Source organism: Mobula birostris, chromosome 3 (genome assembly GCF_030028105.1).
Source record: "Mobula birostris isolate sMobBir1 chromosome 3, sMobBir1.hap1, whole genome shotgun sequence".
Lineage (NCBI taxonomy): Eukaryota > Metazoa > Chordata > Chondrichthyes > Myliobatiformes > Myliobatidae > Mobula > Mobula birostris.
In genome coordinates this window covers 14,464,155-14,488,088 of record NC_092372.1, presented here as the reverse complement: position 1 = coordinate 14,488,088, position 23,934 = coordinate 14,464,155, and the positions used below count along the sequence as shown (strand labels likewise).

General features: G+C 39.4%; 1 protein-coding gene across 1 annotated transcript in view; it reads left to right on the top strand.

Annotated features, from left to right (window-relative positions):
• Positions 1-279: 279 nt before the first annotated feature.
• fech (ferrochelatase) overlaps positions 280-23,934 on the top strand; it is a 43,815-nt gene continuing 20,160 nt past the window's right edge. Inside the window, exons 1-5 of the mRNA XM_072252239.1 lie at positions 280-396; positions 7,190-7,304; positions 10,428-10,547; positions 11,939-12,087; positions 19,168-19,302. Coding sequence (XP_072108340.1) covers positions 360-396; positions 7,190-7,304; positions 10,428-10,547; positions 11,939-12,087; positions 19,168-19,302 — 556 coding nt within the window. The 5' untranslated portion in view covers positions 280-359. The remainder of the gene's footprint in view (positions 397-7,189; positions 7,305-10,427; positions 10,548-11,938; positions 12,088-19,167; positions 19,303-23,934) is intronic.

Genomic DNA, 23,934 nt, shown 5'->3' with positions numbered 1-23,934 from the left:
TAAAGCCTGACCTGCTGAGTTCCTCCAGCATTTTGTGTGCGTTACTAAAAAGAGCTTTATTTGTCACAGGTACAAAAATCCATTTCATGACAACGTTTTTTTGAGTTAATGTTTTAATTCTCAGGGCTTTGCAGTTTGGCTGTTGGACTGAATGCTGTAGTGAAGATAGCAGCCATAGAAAGACTACTAGAACTTTCTCTGGACAGCCTTCTTGGTGGCGTTGCCTGGAGTTAATGTGGGAGGAGGAGATAGATGTCTCCTCCCCCTGGTGTCGCCCGGTGAGTGGGGACGAGAATAGACGAGCGGAACCGCCGGAGTGAGTAGTGCCGAGCCCGGGACTGGTTTGATGGTCGCTCAAGATGGCGCTGCTGAGACTGGGGACCCGTTCGTGCGCCGGTGAGTTGAGCGGAGTTATTCCCCTTCTGAACCCGGCGGTGACAACAAGCGGCAGGGTCCCGCACGGGCCGGAGGCGATGGGTTTGGGAAGTCAGTCTGGCCGTGCTTGACAATGTCGGCTTCCGGCGAGAAGCCGCATGTTATGTAACTCGTCGGCGGAAGAAAATCGACGATGCCAACTTTCCTCGGCGGTCCCTCCCTTGTTTCTCGGCGGTGTGAGCGGCGTCGCTCGCCCCCCGAGGAGAAGGGGGCAAGGGGCGCGCCGCCTGAGGAAGGGGAAGAAGAGTTCGGGGGTGGGGGGAGTTACTGGGGACGAGGAATAGTGGAGGAAATTGGACGAATGGTTGAGGCCGTGACGGGATGTTTAAATGTGTTGTAAACAAATAGTGATGGAGCGTCTTAAGTGTCCTTGTACGGATGTGCCTTAGCTGTACACTGAGCATGTAATAATGTGTTCACTGTTGTAAAGTTGGTGAACCAGCAACCAATTTGCGCACGCCGACCTCGTAAAAATGCTTTGTAACATTAATTCGAGGAATATATTTTAGCCAGAGCTGTAAAGATAACGCCCGACTCTTGATGGTTGTCTGGTGCTTTCTGCGTCTAACTGATAACAGCTGCGTTACCGTTAACACCTCAAAATAATCCACTATAGTTTAGCACTACTCAAGGACGTTGCTGAGGCAATTTAACTCTGTAAATGGCCTGGAATGGTGTTATGGGCAAGAAGGCTGCAAGGTGGCTCACACTGTTCGCGTTAATTGATATGTGGGTTTAATTGTCAGTTTGGGTTGACTTTTCTTGAGAATAGATCTGAATTTAAGCAGCTATTGGGAAGCAGTGCACTTGCGAATTAAGTTAATTTCAGTAATGAGGAAATTATGGACTGCAGCAAATTATTGAAAGTGGAGGTACACATACAAACTTGGAGTTTGAAAGAAATTGCACATGGATGAAAGCTTTTATTTTATTTAGTCATACAGTGCAGAGAAGGGACTTCTGCCCCAGCAACCCTACCACCCCGATTTAAAAACTACCAAAAAGTAAATCGGAGTTCTGTTTTAGACCACATAGAAACGTAGAAAACCTATAGGCTCTTCGGCCCACAATGCTGTGCCGAACATATACTTACTGTAGAAATTACCTAAGGTTACCCATAGCCCTCTATTTTTCTAAGCTCCATGTACCTATCCAGGAGTCTCTGAAAGGACCCAATTGTATCCACCTCCACCACCATCACCAGCAGCCCATTCCACACACTCACCACTCTCTGCGTTTTAAATAAAAATTGCGCCTGACATCTCATCTGTACCTACTTCCATGCAGAATCAGAATCAGGTTTATTATCCCCGGCATGTGACGTGAAATTTGTTAACTTAGCAGCAGGAGTTCAATGCAATGCATAATCTAGTGGAGAGAATAAAATAATAATAAATAAGATAAAAATAATAAATGAACAAGTACCATATATAAAAAATAAACACTTTAAAGTACAGATATGGAATAAAATGTTTATAAATGCCAGTATCTATTTACAGTGTAAACAGCATTATAAAAAGTGGTTTTAAATCCAGTTTTTTAGGTAATAGATAGAGGAGCTAATTAGAATTGTCAATCAGATTAACAGCCTGGGGGAAGAAACCTTTTTAAGAAGGTGTAAAGGGTTTGTTTCAATGGTTCCATTTAATAACAGAGAATGTATACAATCTGAAATTCCCTTTGCAGACATCCACGAAAAACAGAAGAGTACTGCGCCCCAAAGAATGAATGACAGTAAAATTTAGACCCCCAAAGCACCCTGTCCCCACCCACACACAAGCAGCAGCATAGCATTGACCCCCCTGCCTTCCCTCACCCCCACTTATTTGAGCAGAAAGCATCAGCACCTACCACTCCCCAAAGCATATTCAAAGACACGTACCTTGGTAGATGGAAATTAGTATAGGTAAGCCATGTGCCACTAAGTAAGATCAATGCAGTTCTGTTCTTTGACCTCAACTCAATTTTCTTGCTTGATTTCCCCATAACTTCAACTTCTGAGGTAAAAATCTATCTCAAATGTACTTAATGGGGAGGAGGGGGAATATCATGCCAATCCCTTTCCCTACCTTGCCGTTGCCAACCTAATGAGTATTGTGTAAAAGAAACTGGATAATTAGTGTACAGTACTGCAGGCACTTTTGAGTGGTTATTTTTTAAATCCATAATTTTATTTAAATTATTTGGATAGAAATCTATTTTTCTTCCTGGTGTATTTTTTCCCTGTTAGGGAAATGAATCAATTACAATAATCTGAGATAACGTCAGATGGTTGCACAACAATGATCATCTCATGCACCTCCATCACCCATTTGTATAGCCTGAGGCCTTTTCTCTTCCCAGAACAAAGTCCAGTTCAGATTCCACCATCATGATGCTCATGTGCCTGGTTTAACTTGTTCTCACAGTCGGTAATTTTTAACTCCCTGTGCCTTCTGTAAATGGATGTAGCTATGTGAACACTGAGTTTCAAATTGAGCCAATTTCTGTAGGATAAAACAGTCATAAGAATGTAATGAATATAAATGGAATAATTGAGGTTGAAAAAAATAGTTACTGATCCATTTCCCATTCGGCTTTCACTTCCTTGTAGTTAATGGTGTTATTTTCCACTAAGTTAGAAATTTTCATCACTATGGCGGCTAGTTTCCACTCTCTTCTCACCTTTGTGTATTTCTCCTCTAACTTCTGTTTTTGACACCTATGTTGGGGAACAGCTGGTAATGAGACAAACCCATGGCTACCTTGATTGTATTTCTTCTCACCCTGGGTTCCTGAAAGGTCCATGCTTCCATTATCCCATTTTTCTTAATCTCACCTGTTCGGACAGGGTATCTGCTATACCTGTGCTTCCAGTTTTTTTTCCCTTAGCAGTGGGTTCCCTTCCACCGTAGGTAGGATGGACTTCAACTGTGCCCATGTTGTCATCCTTTCCACAACAGGATAGGGGTTCCCTTGGCCTTGACTCTTCATCCTCAACTGATTATTTCTCTAATTTGCCACCTTGAAGCTGATCCCACCGTCATCCACAGTTTCTCCCTCCCTTTTTCACATTCTGGGAGGGACTGTCCTTGTTGGACCTTCTGCGTCATTCCTTTATCTCTGCTAATGGCTCTGACTCTTCCCCGGTTGTCTTCCTCATGAAGAGGCAAAGCAATGCCACACCTGCCACTTTAATTCTCCCTTTCTTCTGTTCAGAGCCTCAGACACTTTTATTCTGTCGAAGCAATGATTTACTTGTACTTTGCATTTGATGCCATGTATTTCCAAGTACAGATTGGTGATTGCTTTGTAGAGTAAATGCTATTATTCTGAGACTCCCAGCCTTTCCATTGTTTATGATTCTAATTCTTCACCCTGTTCCCATTTTGGTCTTTGCTTTTAATTTCCTGGAAGCTCAATCTAAGGTCAAGGTACAGCGCCTGAGCATGTTAGGGTCTTCTGGATGACATTTTATTCAACAAAGGTCAAAGTAAATTTATTAACAAAGTACAAATCTGTCACCATATACTACCCTGAGATTCATTGACCAGGTAAATATTAAATAATAAAGAACATCATTTACATTCTTGTCATTTAGGCAAAATTCATTTCGGGTAGTATTTTTAGCTTCTACGAGAATTAGGGATTCAATTCGTTTGGGAATAATTAGAAGTTCCTTGTGCTTTTATCATGCCTTTCATGTTTTTCAGAGAAAATTTGAGGATGTTGCCTGGTCTGGAAAACCTGTGTTATAAGGAAAGATTGAATAGGTTAGGACTTTATTCCTTAGAATGTAGAAGATTGAGAGAGTTGATAGAGGTATTCAAAATTGAGGGGTATAGATAAGGCTTTTTCCACTGTGGGATTACAACCAGAGGTTAAGGGTGAAAGGTGAAAAGTTTAAGGAGAACATGAGGGGAAACCTCTACACTCAGGGTCATAAAGTATGGAATAAGCTGCCAGCACAAGTGGTGCATGCGAGCTCAATTTCATCGCTTCAGAGAAGTTTGAACAGGCACATGGATGGTAGAGGTATGAAGCGCTATGGTCGCAGTGGAGGTCGATGGAAATAAGCAGTTTAAAAGGATTCAGCATTGACTAGCTAGACTGAAGGGCCTGTTTGTGTGCTGTACTTCTCTATGACTATCTGCATAGGAATAATACACCATCTATTTCAGAGTTTCAGGCAGATCTGCTTCAGAATTTTCTGGCATTTGTCAGGAAATACCTTTTTTATCTTGTACATTAAAATAAGTATTGGCAGAATACCAGTTGTACTGGAGATATAACCTAGTTCCTCTCGTAGTGCTTGAGGTGGAGGGGGGGGTGCATTCCCAAGAATAACATTGCTGCTGGAAATGAGAGGGGTAATTACAGCATTATGCATTGTGCATTATAAACTGCTCAGTTTCGGACACGTGATACAAGCCGCATCCTCCCTGTGAACATGGGTACCTGGAACACGGCACAGATTGAGCATCGATGTGCTCACGACTCAGCAGAAGATTTGCACAGGGGATGGTGGGGTGTTCATGACAGGGCTGTCTGCCCAACATTGAGATGTGAAGCTTGGTATATAACCGTGACTGGGAGTGTGGGCTATTACTGTGGACTGGGAGCACTTGTTAATGGGCTGCCTGGACCCTACAGTCTCTCATCATCTCACATTGGAAGATTCCAGATTGTTTATTATTAAGGGAAAATCTTGCCTGATGAACCTGTTGGAATTCTTTGAGATTACAAGTAGGATAGATAAAGGGGATGCAGTGGATGTTGTATATTTGGACTTTCAGAAGCCCTTTGACAAGATACCACATAACGCAGGGGTTAACCAAGTTAAAAACCCATGGTATTACAGGAAACTTACTGGCATGGTTAGAGCATTGGCTGATTGGTAGGAGGCAGCAAGTGGGAATAAAAGGATCCTTTTCTGGTTGGCTGCCAGTGACTAGTGGTGTTCCACAGGGGTAGATGTTGGGACCACTTTTTATGCTGTATATCAGTGATTTAGTTGATGCAATAGATAGTTTTGTGGCCAAGTTTGCAGATGATACAAAGATTGGCAGAGGGGCAGGTTGTGTTGAGGAAACAGATAGGCTGCAGAATTACTTAGACACATTAGGAGAATGGGCAAGAGAATAGCAAATGAAATACAATGTTGGAAAAGGCATAGTCATGCATTTTGGTAGAAGAAATAAATGTACAGATTATTTTCTAAATGGGAAAAAAATTCAAAAATCTGAGATGCAAAGGGACTTGGGGGTCTTTGTGCAGAACAACATAAAGGTTAACTTGAAAGTGGAGGTGGTGAGGAAGGCAACATTAGCATTCATTTCAAGAGGTCTAGAATACAAGAGCAGGGAAGAGATGCTGAGGCTTTATTAGCCACTGATGAGGCTTCACCTTGAATATTGTGAAAATTTCTGGGCTCCTTGTCTAAGAAGAGATGTACTGGTGTTGGAGAGGGCTTAGAGAATGATTCCAAAAATGAAACGATTATCAAACGAGGACCATTTGATAACTCTGGGCTTGTACTGGCTGGAATTTGGAAGGATGATGGGGGATCTCATTGAAACCTTTCAAATGTTGAATGGTCTAGAGAGAGTAGATGTGGAAAGGGTGTTTTTCATTTGTCCTAGACTAGACATCTAGACACAGGGGGCACAACCTCAGGATAGAGGGGTGTCTATTTACAGGTGCAGAGATATTTCTTCAGCCAGAGGGGGGTGAATTTGTGGAATTTATTACCACAGGCAGCTGTGAAGGCCAGGTCATTGAGTGTATTTAAGGCAAAACTTCATAGGTTCTTGATTGGACATGGCATCAAAGGTTACGGGGAGAAGGCCGGGGAGAGGGGCTGAGGAGGGGAATAAAGGATCAGCGATGATTGAATGGTGGAGAGACTTGATGGGCCAAATGGCCTAATTCTGCTCCTATGTCATATGGTCTTATGGTCTATTTTTTGAGTCTGGCGGTTCTGGCGGTCCTGGCGTGATAGCTGTGTCACCTCTTCCCTCAATGTAGTGGGGCAAACAGTCCATATGTAGGGTGGGTGGGATCCTTCATGATATTGCTGACCTTTTTCTGGTACTTTTCTGTATATTTGACCTTGATGACAGTGATGGTGGAAGCTGCATTTGACTACTGTCCTTGTTTCTGTGCAACTTGCCCCTGTATTCCAACGTCCAGCATCTCTACACTGACAGGAAAAATTCTGCAGGTGCTGGAAATCCTAAGAAACACACACAAAATCAAAGCTCAAACTCAAAGTTCTTAAGGTGGATAAGTCACCTGGACAAGATGGACTACATTCCAGAGTCCTGAGAGAGATTACTGAAGCGATAACAGATGCGTTGGTCATGATCTTTCTAAAATCACTTGATTCTGGCATAGTCCCAGAAGACTGGAAGATTGAAAATGTCACTCCACTCTTTAAGAAGGGAGGAAGGCAAAAGAAAGGAAATTATAGGCCAATTAGCCTAACCTCAGTTGTTGGGAAAGTTTTGGAGTCTATTATTAAGGATGAAGTTTCAGCGTACTTGGAGACTAATAATAAAAGAAGTCAAAGTCAGAATGGTTTCTGTTAAGGGAAATCTTGCCTGACAAACCTGTTAGAGTTCTTTAAGAAAGTAACCAGCAGGGTTGTCAAAGGAGGGGTAGTCGGATGAAGTTATAAAAATTTACTACTTGATCTGTTTTGCTGAGGATTGTGTATTAATGAAACAAAGATGTCAGTGAATAAAATTGTGCTCCTATTTTGTTTCCTATGCAGTTGTAAGGAACAGTCTGAATAATTTGTACGCTCATCCCTCGTGGCAATGGCAGTCAACTTCAGCAGCAGCAACAGAACAGGTGGCTATGAAGGAAAATCCCCAACTAAGAGAACGGTAAACTGCAATTTAAACTCTCTCAAATCCAAGTTTATTGTCATCTGACACACACACACACACACACACACACACACACACACACACACACACACACACACACAAACAACCAAACGAAACAATGTTCCTCTGGACTACAATGCACTCACAAAACATATATCACACACAATATAAAAGTAAGGATGCAGTATTGAGGCTTTGTAAGGCATTGGTCAGTCCATAGTTGGAATATTGTAAGTGATTTTGAGTCCCTTATCTAAAAAAAGCTTGAGCTGGCATTGGAGTGTGTCCAGAGGAGGTTCACAAGAATGATCCTGGGTATGAACACATGACGAGCGTTTGATGGCTCTGGGCCTGCACTTGGAGTGGGGGGGGGGGGGCATTCAAATATTGAAAGGCCTAGGAAAGGGGGGGGGGTCTGGGACCAGAGGGCACAGGCTCAGAATAGAAATACATCCCTTTAGAACAGAGCTGAGGAGGAATTTCTTTAACCAGAGGGTGGTGAATCTGTGGAATTTATTGCCACAGACAGCTGTAGAGCTCAGGTCAGTCAGTATATTTAAAGGGAAGGTTGATGAGTGTTATGGGGAGAAGGCAGAACAATGGGGTTGAGAGGGATTAGCAGATTATTGCTTTAAGTATTCTGGTGATCAGAACAGTTAATAGCTTCAATTTTTCATGCCAGTAGCAGTCAAGAGAATTTCAAAGGGTGTTGAGTGTATTGAGTATATTAAAGGTATATTAAGCTGGTGTATTGAGTATATTAGTATATTGAGTGTCTTGTGGAAGGATACATGTTTGTGACAACATTGAAGAACAGATTAACTTACGGTGGAACTAGCAAGGATGGCAAACAGTCCTCACTTGACATTCCTTATTCTGACAAATCTGAGGAAAATTACTTTTAAGATAAGTTTTGGACTCCCAAGATAAACTATTAGGTTTTTAATTTGAGAAGTCATTTACAATATAATTAGTACTGGCTTGATGAAGACAGAAAATATACAAGATGCCATTTCAGTGTTGTAACACCAGCTTCCTATTTCTATCAGTTGTGAATTAGAAAGTCATGGGTTTGATGGCAAAGGAACCTCCTTCAGTACTGTTTTGGGACCTAGGTGGACTAGTCATTAATTCATATTCTATTGAAGAAATCCAGTATTGCGGTACTGAGTGAGGTAGTTAAATTGAGATCTCCAAGAACTAGATCAGCTTTGGCAATCTGAATAGGGGTAAGCCACAGATGTATTCTGAATGGGTGAAATCTTATCAAATCAGGCACAGGAATAGAATTATAAAGAATGAAAAACAGTTGAAAGGGAAAAAAAATGACTTTTAAAATCCTTTGCAAGTTTAAAATTAAAGTAAAATAACACCAGCTGTGCAACAGATAATTTTCAGGTAGATTAGTGGGTAGTAATCAACATGTGGCATGTCCTAAAAAAGGGGTTCCCAACCTTTTTTATGCCATGGACCCTTACCATTAACCGAGAGGTCCACAGACCCCAGGTTGGGATTTCCAGCACCTGCAGAATCTCTTGTGTTTATAATTTGCTACTCCATTGCAAAGTCTCTTTGAGGTATGCCTACCCTGAAGAAGTTTAAATCTTCTCTCCAACGGATAGTCAAATATCAGAGGTGACCAGCAAGCTTATCACCATGTTTAAATAGAAGATAAACTTTAAGAATCTAAAGTAGTAACTCAGACGTTTGTGAGGATACAGTTTTTGCATGCCTGATAAGAGTCCACTCTTGTTCAGAAAGGCACACACCCAATATGCCCAACTCCAAAGAGTTTTAAAATATGCCTTGCAAACCCCCAAGTAGCAGGGAACTCCTAAATAAATGCAGTATTATGCCTCAGATTCAAGGTTTCAGATTTTACCAGGTGAGCCACTATGAACTTTTCAACTTTATGCAACCAAGACAAGCATGCCATAAAAGTTTAAAGTGAAATGCTTATGGGGAACATGCGGAGGAACTTCTTCACTTAGGGAAGTGAGAGTATGGGACGAGCTGCCAGCAGAAGTGATGGATGCCGTTTTGATTTCAACACTTATGAGAAATTTGGATAAGTATATGAGTGGAAGGGGTGTGGAAGGCTATGGGACTAAGCAGATTAATGGTTTGGCACTAACTAGATGAGCTGAAGAGCCTGTTTCGGTGTTGCAGCGTTCTCTGACTCCAGAAGGTCAGAGTAGGAGATTCAGAGACACTTAACCATAAAATGCTACAAATGTTCAGCTGGCGGCAATGCAGCTCAATTCACTTATGACTAGTTAGCATTAGTGTAACTAACTGTTAACTGTGAGACTAATGAATACCCTCGCACCATTGAGGTTCTGTCACAAGGACAGCTAGCTGTTTACTGTTTGGTATACTGTTTACCTATGGTGCACAAATTCTTCTTGAAATGAATGTTAGCATTACATTTGCCTTCCTCATCACTGACTCAAGCTGCAAGTTAACTTATAGGGAATCCTGGATGGAAACTCCAGGTTCCTCTGCAACTCTAATTTTTGAATTTTCTCCTTTTAGAAAACAGTCCGCATCTTCATTCTTTCTAACAAACTGCATGACCATAACCTTCCCTGCCCTATATTCTTAATGCCACGTTGCCCATTCTCCTAATCTGTCTAAGTCCTTCTGCAGACTCCCTGCTTCCTCCACATTACCTGCCCCTCCACCTATCTTTGTATTGTCCACAAACTTGGCCACATTAATTACATCATTAAATCATTGACATAGAATGTGAAAAGAAGTGGTCCCAACACCGACCCCTGCGGGACACCACTTGTCACCAGCAACCAGACAGAAAGGGCCTCTTTATTCCCACTCTTTGCCTCTTGCCAGTCAGCCATTCTTCTAACCATGCTGGCATCTTTCCTGTCGTACAACGGGCTCTTAACTTTAGCAGCCTTGTGTGTGGCAACTTCTCAAAAGTCTTCTGAAAGTCCAAGTAAACAACATCCACTGACCCTTTATCTGTCCTTTGCTTTTCATTTCCAAATTATTATGTCTTGTACAAGCTTACTGTGTCTACTCCTTGCATTTTTATGACAAATAAATTGCATTATACATCTTGCTCTGCGTAAAGATTACTATGTTCTATTATTTTATTAGAAAACCCAAGACTGGCATCCTCATGTTGAACATGGGTGGCCCTGAAACATTAGATGATGTTCATGATTTCTTGCTTCGGCTTTTCATGGATAAGGACCTTATCCCCCTTCCAGCCCAAAGGTAAATAGTACAGTTTGTAATGCTAATTAACTTTAACAAAAAAAAGTCCTTTAATTTCCAATACTGTTACAAGCTTGAAAAAGTGATCATTTGGAATTGTTGAATTCATGTTTGGGGTTCTGAGAACTGTGAAGATGAGATTAGAAGATGAGATGCTTCTCTTTGAACTTGTATTGGGCTTTGTTTTCATTTCAGCATCGGATTTATTATTACTGACATGTTGTGAAATTTGTTGGTGTGTGGCAGCAGTACATTTGTGCAATACATATTTTTTAATAAACAGGTTACAATAGTAGTGGAAAAAGTGAGGTATTCACGGGTTCATGGTCCATTCAGAAACATGATGGTGGGGTTAAGAAGCTGTTTCTAAAAGTGTGAATGTGTGGCTTGAGGTTCCTGTACCACCACCTTGATGGTACTACAGAACAGAAATGCGAAGAAATTTTTTTAGTCAGGGGGTGGTGAATCTATGGAATTTGTTGCCACGGGCAGCAGTGGAGGCCAAGTCATTGGGTGTATTTAAGGCAGAGATTGATAGGTATCTGAGTAGCCAGGGCATCAAAGGTATGGTGAGAAGGCGGGGGAGTGGGACTAAATAGGAGAATGGATCAGCTCATGATAAAATGGCGGAGCAGACTCGATGGGCCGAATGGTCTACTTCTGCTCCTTTGTCTTATGGTCTTATGGTCTAACCAGAAGAGGGCATGTCCTGGTTGGTGAGGGTCTTTAATGATGGTTGCTGCCTTCTTGAGCCATCGCCTTTTAAAGATGTCCTCAGTGGTGAGGAGGCTAGTGCCTACAGGTGGACCTGGCTGTGTTTATAGCCTTCTGCAGCTTTTTTTAGTTCCACCATACCAGACGGTTATGCAACCAATCAGAATTCATCTGTTCATCTGGTTTATGTCATTTTCCAAACTATTACATATTTAATCTGTGCACTCTTGTTGACTCCATCGTGTTGGTGTTCTTTACATTTAATATTCCTTATTGTGGCCATTCACATGGACCTCAGTAAAACAATGAAACTCCATATAACTTTGTACATGGATTTTGCTTAGATGCATTTCGCAATTATAAGATTCGCTTTCTGAATTTTGATTGTGGAGCAACTTTGCAACAATTCTTTCAGATAGTTGCTCTTAATGTGTGATTTTTTTTTCTTTTGTCGGGCAATTGACTGATTTTACGGATGACCTAGGAAGGGAAAATAAAGCATTTAGTTAAATTTTGTCTTCTAGAAAAATAAGTTCCCTCCTCCTCTCCTGATGGTGAAGAAGAAACTTGTAATCCATATTTAAACTTGTAAACCCCTTTTGGAATGGGTGTGATACCTCACGAGACATTCATGGGAAGTGAAATGGGCAATTTAACTTTTAGAATTTTTTTTCCAGTAAACTTGCTCCTTTTATCGCAAAGCGTCGTACTCCAAAAATTCGTGAACAGTATGACAGGATTGGTGGAGGGTCTCCAATTAAAAAGTGGACAGCCATGCAAGGAGATGGCATGGTAAAACTGCTTGATGAAATATCTCCAGAAACAGGTATTATGTTAACTCATAACATTCCAACAGCAAAACATAATTATTATGATTTCCTGGATATGTATTATAAGAGCCTAGGTATTGATTTTTAACATATCCTATGACCAACGCCTGTGTTGCAGCAATGTTTGTCTATTTCAATCATGAATAGATGTTTTGAATTGAATTAAACAGGCTGAATATTGATCTCTGAAATCAGCAGCAAAGATCAAAAACCTGATCAGATTTTTTTGCCCCTTTTGCCATCTGAGAACTCTGAAATATTCATCAATATGATCCTTTTTTCATTTCACTTGCTTATGTATTCCATCTGTCTTTGGTTCTTTTACACCTCCAATTTTGTGATGCATGCAATTCATACTGTTACTAAGCCCTTTGCCAACATAACCAATATTTCTGTAATAATTATGGATAATCTGTTCAGAAGTTATAGTAATATTTTGGACTTATTTTCACTGAGATATTCCATGAAATTTGTTTAGTGGTAGCTGTACAGTACAATGAATAAAAATATGCTATAAGTTACAAGAAGAAATATTTTTAAAAAGTGCAAGAAGAGAGCAAAATGGTTACTTTTCTAAGACTCAGAAGAAGGGTGATCACTAGTGCTTGAAAATTGCAACCTGAAAATTAACAAAATAGTGATTTTGAAATTTTTTTACACACCACATCAAAGGTTTGAAAACTAACTGGCAATTGATTTACAAGACTGTCTGTTTCATGATATTTAGGTTATTTGTCCAGCTCCCCCCATGGTCTTGCAACCTCTTGAGTGTGGCATATGACACATTGCCATTAAGATCTCCAACCCAGACATTCTCTCTTCTCCCTCCTTTCATAAGATGACAAAAAAGCTGTTTAAAGACTCATAAACAGACCTCAGATTCCAGAAGTCTTCTGTTGCTGGGTTCATGGTTTTGAGTCAGATTTTAAATTGTCATACACATGTTGATTGAAGCTTTTAGAAAATATCTACAGTGTAAATTTCCTTACCTGAAAACAATTACAGATCTTCCCCAACTTGTTTAAATTCTGAGTAGTTTACTGTCACACAAACACTGAAGACAGTGATTTTGTACTTTGAACTTGTAATGGATTCTCTAGTGTGTAAGTACTTGAGCAACACCTGCAGAAGCTAATTAAAGAAATATACCATTGGAATTGTGGACACTGTAAATTGCAACTTTAGTTTCACAAAGCATACTAACATCAAGCAAAATAAATTGGCTCAGATTTGACCAGATGGTCGTTTGAAATTCACACATCTTTTTTGGATGACAGGAAATAAACTCTAAAGAATTGGTATAAAGATTTTGAAAGTAGCCTGCCAGAGTGTGATGTTGAATTGCTGCTTTGGATTTTTACTTTTTAAGATAAATATCTCAAGTGAATTGAGGGAAGCTTAAGATTGATCAGAAGATTAGGTTAAAAGGGTCAGCACAACTTTGTGGGCTGAAGGGCCTGTACTGTGTGCCATAGTGTTTCATATTCTATGAATTTTGCATTTTTGTATCTCTGGATTGTTAGATAGTCTGAGGCTTTGCTAATTCTAAGAATTAGCAGAAAATGCACACCCATCTACCCTTCCTTAATCTTGGCACTGTAGTCAGGGGATAATAAGTAGCTAGTCAGTAATTAAGCCTGAGGTGTCATCCTGAACTGAATAGATAAGTGTAACTGAAGACTGAGAGGGAAGCCTGCAACTTTTGTTTTGCTGTCTAAAGTGCATGAGCATTTCATGAACTGCCATGAAAATTAAACAATAAAGTCAATTCTTCAAACTGCAGATACATTAATTTCTGTTCATAGAGACTCCAATTGCACTTTTTACATTACACACAATGCAGCATAATTAGCAAGTTTTATTTGTAAGTTATTTTGTCCAAAAACAGATACTAAAGTTTTAAATAGATGAAAAATATTAATGACAGTCTACTGGAAAAACTGTTTTCATTGTATAAACATTGCAAACTTGCATGCCGAGATGTTTCAAGCAAATCTGCGAGGAAAACTAAGTGAAGGTTATGACAAAGTAGTTTGCGGGCCTTTTTTTTTAGAAAATAGGGAATTTATTTTTGACACAATGAATGAGCCAAGAATTTTTAGTTTTTGTTTCAGATTTTGAGGTTAAGTAAATTTATTTAATTTAAAAGTTAATTATTAAAAATATGTTTAAAACTAATCAGTTAACACTTATTTATAAAGGCTGCTGCTGTTTACAATTAGAAAAAATATTCTGCTCCTTTTTCATCCTGGGTTATCACCACTGTTCCTTCTAAGCTGTGCGGGTGCATGGCTGCGCAGTAACGGAAATGCTCCCACACACATAGCCTTTGTTGCCGCACAGCTGGAATTTTCTTTTATATAATGTTAATAAAGTAATAAATGTACCACAACCTTTACTTTGAAGCATTTTAGAGCTTCAACGTAATTACCTTGTCAATGCTTCAAGTTATAACACTATCACAAATTGTTGGTCTGCGTGACTGTGAGAAGGAATGTTGGTTATTAACCTATCTCAAATTAGTAATTCTGTGCTACTAACACAAGTCATAGTGGGCATAAAGATATTGGACCAAAAGCACAGTCCCTCCTGTCTATCACCTTACTGTTGATGTCAAATTCATTGTTCAAGACCATGAGTGCATTGCTGACTTCCACTCTTCAATGCACACTGACCTGTCAAGATGACCTTGCAAATGGTTCTGTGTAGAACAGCCAGCAAAAGGCAATTAAATTTTTGCCTAATGCATCAAACTCCAGGACATGGAGCAGCCACTAACAGTAGCTGTAAATCCATCTGCTAGTTCCAGAGGTATGAATAAATGTCAAAGGCATGACTAAAATACCAAGATTGTGTTCAATATCGAATGCAAGTTCAAATCAATGGAATTCATTCCTTCTGTAGGTGAATTGCTTTCTGAGATTTTGGTGGGAACGTCGAGGGAGGGAGAAGATTTCTGAGAATCCCTTTCTGAGATTTAAATTGTGTTAATTATTCAATACTTAGTTATAATTTATTTGGTTTATTTTTACTCTTAGTTTGTCCTCTTCTTTGTTCCTCATTGTAATCTTCAAGCCTAACTGGTTAAGGAGATGTATTTAGCATTGATGGTCACTAAATCCCAGCAGTTTCTTGCCATTAATGTCACATTTGACATTATGACATTAAAAGCTGGGCATCTCAAGAATCAGCATTCAAGATTGTTTAATGTCACTTAGAGTACACAAGTGTAAAGATGAACAAAATAATTGTTATAATTGGGAAAATAATCTCCCATTAGACCAATTACCACTGCAGTTGTTCTCATCAAAATGAGGGAAGGTGTGGTAAATGCATGCAGGGAATTGGCTCACTGTTCAGATTGAGCTCTGCATGTGTTTCTTGGCTGCAGTATGCAAAGGAATCTCTGGTCAAAAATTGCCTCAAGAACTGAATTACAAAAATGAGGTGTAGGTACCTTTGACCAACTGTGACATTGAGCTCTGGTAAAATCCATTGCCATGGGAATTGAGGGGAAAAGATTCCCCTATTTCACTACCTCAAGTTGAACCTGGTACAAATAGCTGTTTCCAGATGTAATCATCTCAGCCTAGTACATTACAGCTGCTATAATCACCATCAAAGACCGGTCCTCTTGTCAGAACTGGTACTTTATTTTGAGAACATAGTGAAGTACAGCACAGTACAGGTCCTTTGGCCCACAATTTTGTGCTGATCTTTTAACCTACTCTAAGATCAATCTAATCCTTCTCTCCCACATAGCTCTCCATTTTTCTTTCATCCATGTGCCCGTCTAAGAGTCTCTTAAATGTTACTAATGTTCTTCCTTTCACATAGCCCTCTATTTTTCTTTCACCTATATGCCTATCTAGGAGTTTCACCAATATCGCAATGTTATAGCCTCTACCACCAGCTCTGGCAGCAAATTTTCATGCACTCACCACTCCATGTGCAAACAATACTTGCCTCCGACAATCCTTCAATCACCTTAAAATTAGGCCACTTAGTATGAGCCATTTCTGCCTTGGGGGGAAAATGTGTTGGGTGTGCCTTTTGATTTATGCCTTTTATCATCTTGCATGTCTCTATATGGTCACCTCTTATCCTCCTTTGCTCAAAAGAGAAAAGTCTGAGCTCGCACAGCCCATGTTCCCTAATCCAGGCAGCATCCTGGTAAATCTCTGCACCCCCTCTAAAATTTCCACATCCTTTCAATGATGAGACGGAACACAATATTCTAAGAGTGGTTTATCTGGTATTTTATAGAGCTGCAATATTACCTCTCAACTCTTTTAAATGAGTCTAGCTCCAACAATCAAGAATTCTGAAATTGTTCAGGTTGCTTTGGCATTCACACTTTTACTCTAGCTCATTCTGACTTAAGCTTGTGTTACATGCAACTTGCTAAGGTTTCTTAGCTAGCACTTCCCAAAACTGCAAATACTCTAGACATGAGGTCCTTGTGAATCACTGTTCACAATTGTTCACAATTATTATTTAACAAAGGAGAGGCTATCAAAAATATCTCCTAACATAGACCAGTGGTCCCCAACCACCGGGCCGCAGACTGGTACTGGGCTGCAGAGCATATGCTACGGGGCCGTGAGGAAATGATATGAGTCAGCTGCACCTTTCCTCATTCCCGGTCACGTACCGTTCAACTTGAACATAGGGTTGCCAACTGTCCCGTATTTGCCGGGACATCCCGTATGCTGGGCTAAATTGCTTTGTCCCATACGGGACTGCCCTTGTCCCGTATTTCCCCCGCTGAGGTAGAGCGTTCCTATGAAACCTTTCGTGCTGAAATGGTGTGAAGCGAAGAAGCAATTACCATTAATTTATATGGGAAAAATTTTTGAGCGTTCCCAGACGCAGAAAATAACCTAACAAATCATACCAAATAACACATAAAACCAAGAATAAATAACACTAGCATATAGTAAAAACAGGAATGATATGATAAATACACAGCCTATATAAAGTAGAAATAATGTATGTACAGTATAGTCAGGAAGATGAAGACAAAACCGATTTGTGGGGAAAATATCGGCACGTACGCGCATGCACACGTCACGCATGCGCACACAGGTGCCCGCACAAGGCTTCATGGTCATGGTAGTCTTTCCTGGGGTAAAGTGTCCCGGGATTTGACTGCTACCTTTGTCCCTTATTGGGAGTGAGAAAGTTGGCAACCGTAACTGTAAAAGACATGTTGAGGTGAGGCCATTTTGTCACATATGTTCTGGTCATGTTCTTCATTAAAATCTTTTTGGAAATCTTTATTTTCTACAATTTCTAAAGCTCTGAAAATTAATTTACAACCTAATGCATTGACTGTACTATTTGGAATAGTTCCGTATCATATTAAGGGTATTTCATCTTCAGACCAACATGTAATTGCATTTGTTACATTGTTAGCAAGAAGGGCTATTTTGTTCAAATAGAAAGATACCTCTGTCCCTACATTAATTCAGTGGTTTTCCCAAGTAATGTTATGTGTTAGTTTGGAAAAAAAATTAGAAGTAGAACTTTTGATCCTCGATTGGATTTTGAGAGAAGATGGGCCTCTTTTGCCAAATATTATCATTTAATTTGAATTAATTTGTATAGTTTCCTTCCAGTCTTATTTTATATAAATGTGAATTGGTGGTTGATGATTTCTTATATATGTGTGTGTGTGTGTGTGTAAAATATATACATATACATACATACATACATATATATATGTTCTATATGTTATATATATGAAATATATATATATTCTCAAATATATGATTGTAAGACGTATTGCTCCGGGAGTTGGTTCCCAATGGTTTTTTTTCTTTTTCCTTTTTTCTTTTTCTTTTTCTTTCTCTTGTAGTTAGTGGGTTTTTTTCTTTTAGTTAAGTTGGGGTTCTCTTTTTTTCCTCCTTATAAAAATCATTTTTTTATTATCATGTATTATTCTTAAGTTTTTTTCTTCAGCTTTATTAAAAAAATATGTGTATATATATATATATATATATATATATATCTATATATATATATCTATATATATAATATATATATCCATTTGTTGAAGTCTTGTATCATTTTATAGCTGTAGGAGATTATGTATCAATAAAAAGATTTTAAAAATGAAAATTGAAGTGATTGGAGGAAAATATGGGGGGGTCTCAGAGGTAAGTTTTGTTTTACAAAGAGTGATAGGTGCATGGAATGCACTGCTGGTGGTGCTGGTAGAGGCAGATACATTAGGGGCACTAGACAGACTCTTAGGCACATGGATGATAGAAAAATGGAGGTCTATGTGGGAGGGAAGGGATAGACTGATTTTAGGGTCGAATCAACATCGTCAGGTCTACTGTGCTGTAGTGTTTTGTGTTCTATTTCTGTGTTATCACTGAATCACAATGTATGAATTAGCAATAAGCAATCAACACTTAAATTGCCAATGAACTCATGAATGAATATAAAGAAAACAAATAGAAACTTTTGGCAGTAGGATGTTACATTGCCCAAGATCTAGCTCAGTGATTGGTTTAGGATTGTCTCTTGGCTCCATCTAGTGGTTATATTTGGAAAACTGGTATTAAAATAACAGGCATTGGATGAACTTGTAATATGTCAATTATTTTCTCAAAAGTAATTAAAAGGTGTGTTACTATTTCTTTTTTGGTGCAGTGTATTCCAAGGTCACGCATTTCTACCTCTCTTGCATGCCTGATCTTTCCTGTGACATATTTTAATCAAGACACACGGGATTACTGATACTGGAATCTGGAGCACAAAAGTAACCAGCTGGAAGAACTCAGTAGTTCAGACAGCATCTGTGGTGGCAAAGAGATCGATGTTTTGTGTTCCGTAGGATCTCAACCCAAACAGTGACCATCCCATTGCCTCTACAGATGTTGCCGGACTTACTGAGTGCAGTTGACCTGGAGAGACCTTGTAACTTTAGCTTTAAATGGCTGGTCCAGTTGACTTTCTGATCATTTATTAAAACATAGCTTTTTTTGAAAAACCCTTGCCTAAATTTTTCCTTTGCCAATTACATTAGATGAAATTAACAAAGTGATTTACATGAACATTTTCAGCACCGCACAAATTTTACATTGGCTTCCGATACGTTCATCCATTAACGGAAGAAGCAGTAGAGGAGATGGAGAAAGATGGGATTGAGCGAGCCGTGGCATTTACACAGTATCCTCAGTATAGCTGTTCTACCACAGGTAATGCTTATTGAAAAATGTTATTCAATAACATCCTATGTATTTAGAAAATCGGCTACATTTTAGTGTTAAGCTAATTTCTGAATTTAATTTCTGGTGTAAAAATGATATGAACAGAGAATGCTATCAAAGCTCATGGCCAAGTTTGTCCTTAATTCAGATTTATGATGAGCATGATTTATCGTTGGTTCTTTGAACTGACGTTCAGTATGTTCAGAGGATCTAATCAGGATATGAGTTTGTGGAATAAACTGGTGTTAGTTTCAATCTGAATACTTTTCACATAAACAGATGAAGATGGAAACAAGAGTAGGCTACCAGGCTCTGCCATTGAATTTGATCAGTGCTAGCCCCAGTTCCCTATAGTTGTCAATTCTATTCAAATATTTTTTGGTCTCCATTTTGTGTTTTTCTTATAAATCCTTCCTAGGAGTGAGCGATTTCCAGAGATTCACTGCCGTCCGAACAAATAAATTTCGGTACACATCAATCTCAAATGGCTGGCCTCTTGCAGTTACGTCCTTTTGTTGATGATTCTCCCACTAATGAAAGCGTGCCTGTCAAGTCCCCTCACGACAGGGGTTCACAACTTTTTCATGCCATGGACCAATGCCATTAAGCAAGGGGTCCTTAGACCCCAGGTTGAGAACCCCTGCCTTAAAATCTTGTTTGAATAAGGTCACCCCTCATTCTTAAGTTCCCAGGAATTCAGAGTAAAGCTGCTTTGCCTTGACTTGCCTTCTCATCTCAAGAATTTCCTGGTAAGTTTCCTTTTGATTGCTTCCACTTCTACTGTGATGAAGGGTCTCAGCCCGAAACATGGACTGTTCATTCCCTCCATGGATGCTGCCCGACCTGTTGAGTTCCTCCAGCATTTTCTCTGTGTGTTACTCCAAATTTCCAGGATCTGCAGTTTCTGTGCTTTTTCCCCATTGCTGCCCTATTGCCTTGAGGTAAGGTGACCAAAATTGTGCACAGTATTCCAGGTCTGGCCTCACCAATCCCCTGTATAATTGTAGCAAAACCTCCTTATTTGTTTCCTTAAACTTCAGCCCTTTTGGCAATACGAGGGATGATTGATAAGTTTGTGGCCTAACAAAGAAGGAGTCAATTTTTAGAAAACCTAGCACATTTATTTTTCAACATAGTCCCCTCCTACATTTACACATCGGTTAATAACTCATCAGGGGTGATTGATAAGTTCGTGGCCTAAGGTAGAAGGAGACAAGTTATTAACGGCAAACGTTGTGCATAATCACTCAAAGAGTTGAACTGCACGTACATGTAATGAGAGCTGTATAGCTCATCTCCTTCTACCTTAGGCCACGAACTTATCAATCACCTCTGCTGTGGGCACTTTCTGGAGGTCCACGACCTGTATGCTCCATGACCGCAGGACTAAGTGTGTAAATGCAGCAGGGGACTATGTTGAAAAATAAATAGAAAAAAATAAATATGAAGACCCGTAGTCCTCTTTTATTGTCATTTAGTAATGCATGCATTAAGAAATGATACATTATTTCCTCTGGTCTGATATCACAAAACACAGGACAGACCAAGACCGAAAAAACTAACAAAACCACATAATTATAACATATAGTTTAAACAGTGCATAATACCATAACTTGATGAAGAAGTCCGTGAGCACAGTAAAGTTCAAAGTTTCTCAAATGTCCCACATCTCATGCAGACGGGAGAAGGAAGAAAAACTCTCCCTGTCATGCCAACCACAATCCGACTCTAAGTCATCCGAAAACTTCGAGCTCTGATCAGCTCTCTGACACTGAGTGCTGAGCGCCATCTCTGTCCGAGTGATTCGACCTCTTTCTCGGTCGCCAAAAGCAGGCAAGGCCGGGTATTTTGAGGCCTATCCTCTGAAAGATTCCGGACCGCGCAGTAACGACAGCGTGAACGAGCGTTTTAGAAATTTTTCCAGATGTTCCTCTGTGCTTTCACATCCATTCTCCATCAAATCAGAATTGTCCACAGCACCTATTTAACAGATATAACATCATTTTTCACTGGAGAGCTGTGCAGGTTTTCGAACATTGACTCCTTCTACCTTAGGCCGCGAACTTATCAATCACCCCTCGTGAAGGCCAAAATACGATGTGCTTTCTTAACGACGTAATAGAACTTCTTGTGATTCATTCACTGGAGCACCTGCTGTGGTGCTAGAAAGTTTTTGTGAACCCTGTAGAATTTTCTCTATTTCTGTATAAATATAAACATTTCTGTATAAATGTGATGAGATCTTCACATAAGTCCTAAAACTAGATAAAGAGAACCTAATCAAATAAATAACGCAAAAACATTATACTTGTTCATATATTTATTGAGAAAAATGATACATATATTACATCTATTTGTTGGACAAAGTATGTGAACCTTTGCTTTCAGTAATTTGGTGTGACCCCCTTGTACAGCAATAACTTCAACCAAATGTTTTCGGTAACTTGATCAGTCCTGCACTTTGGCTTGGAGGAATTTTAGGCCATTACTCCTTACAAAACTGCTTCAACTCTGAGATGTTGGTGGGCTTCCGTACATGAACTGCTTGCTTTAGGTCCTTCCACAACATTTCTATATGATTAAGGTCAGGACTTTGACTCGGCCATTCCAAAACATGAATTCTCTTATTTTTAAACCATTCTGTTGTTGATTTACTCTTGTCTTTTGGATCATTGTCTGGTTGCATTATCCAACTTCTATTAAGCTTCAGATAACGGACTGCAACCCTGACATTCTACTGTAAAATGTCTTGATAAATTTTGAATTCATTGTTCCCTCGATGATTGCAAACTGTCCAGGCCCCGAGGCAGCAAAGCAGCCCCAAACCACGATGCTCCTTCCACTATGCTTCACAGTTGGGATGAGGTTTTGGTGTTGGTGTGCAATACTTTTTGTCCTTCAAACATAACAATGTGCATTACAATGTGTATTAAAATGGTAGATGAGTGAAGTTCAGGGAGATTCACAGTGTTGCTAGAAAGTTTGTGAGCACTGTAGAATTTTCTCTATTTTTGTATAAATATGGCCTAAAATGTGATCAGATCTTCACGCCAGTCCTAAAGCTAGATAAGGGAACTCAATTAAATAAATAACACAAAAACATTATGTTTTAATTTTGACTTGTATGAATTTTAACATTTTAATCAAGTTGCCTGTCACTGTAGAGTTCCTGTGTTTGCATTCCTATGTTTGCTTCAAATATTAGAGCTCTAATAAACAATAGGAAGCTATGATACAAGGTTAATATGTTACACTAAGTTACATTAGATACCATATTCCCAGTTTATGGGAGGAAAAATAACTTGGGCTGAATGTGTAATGATCCAGTGTTTTTCCCTTAAGATGTCCCATGCTGAGTCATGCTCCCTATCACAGCTTATGTGTCCATTGTCTGGGTGAAGTTCTGTTTTTTCATCCAACTATATATAACTGGATAAAGAAAATGCAGAAGAGGAGAGAAAATTGGTCAAATCCAGACAGCTGTTTTAAATATTCTTTTGTGTTGTAACAGCTTTTTGAAGGTTTCCAACTCTTGGTACCTTTAAGAGTTAGAAACCTATAATTTCAATCAGGGGAAAGAAAGCTTTGAGGATTACCAGTTACAGAATGATATTGCTTTGTTCCTAGATTGGAACAAATTGGTAGAAATCCTATCAGTGCAAGCATGTTCAGAGGTTGTAATTTAAAGATCTATTCTTTCCCATTCCTGTGATTCACAAAGTTTCATCTCTTTGCCCTATTCCTGCCAAGATAGGTTTTCAATCAATTGGGCCAAATTGTAGTTGCTGTTGTTAGTGTCAATTCTAAATGATAATTTGTCCCCTTTATTGAAACTGTAATGAATCACACATTTTGTTTTGAAAATGGAACAGATGGAGTTAGTTTTAGATTAGATTAGCTTTACTTGTCACATGTACATCAAAACGTACAATGAAATGTGTTATTTGAATCAAATCAAATCAACAAGGATTGTGTTGGGCAGCCCACAAGTGTTGCCATGCTTCCGGTGCCAACATAGCGTGTCCACAACTTACTAACCCTAACCCATGCATCTTATGAATGTGGGAAGAAATTGGAGAAAATGGAGGAGACCCTCAGGGTCACAGGGGAGAACATACAAACTCCTTGCAGATAGCAGCGGGAATTGAACACCTTTGGTGATTACTTGCACTGAAATAGCATTATGGTAACTGCCACCCAACTGAGCTGCCAGTACAGTATGATTTATACAGTCTTGAGGGTTTTAAAGCACGGATTTTTTACACATGAATCCTTTTCTTACTTTATTGCCCTTTACTCAAAGTCTCAAGTAAATTTGTTATCACCATATTCTACCCTGAGAAAGAAATACAATAGTTTCAATGAAAAACTACACACAGACCAGCAACTAACATGCAAAAGAAAACAAACTGGGCAATTACAAAATAACATAACAACAATAACAAGTAAATAAATAACATTGAAAATACCTTCTGAACAACGATCTGAACAGTCAGTTCGGATTGACAATGACATCTCCAAAATCTCCATCAGCACAGAAGCAGCTCAAGGCTGTGTGCACCTGCTCAACTACTTTACACTTACAACTTTATGGATAAGCACAGCTCCAATGCCATATTT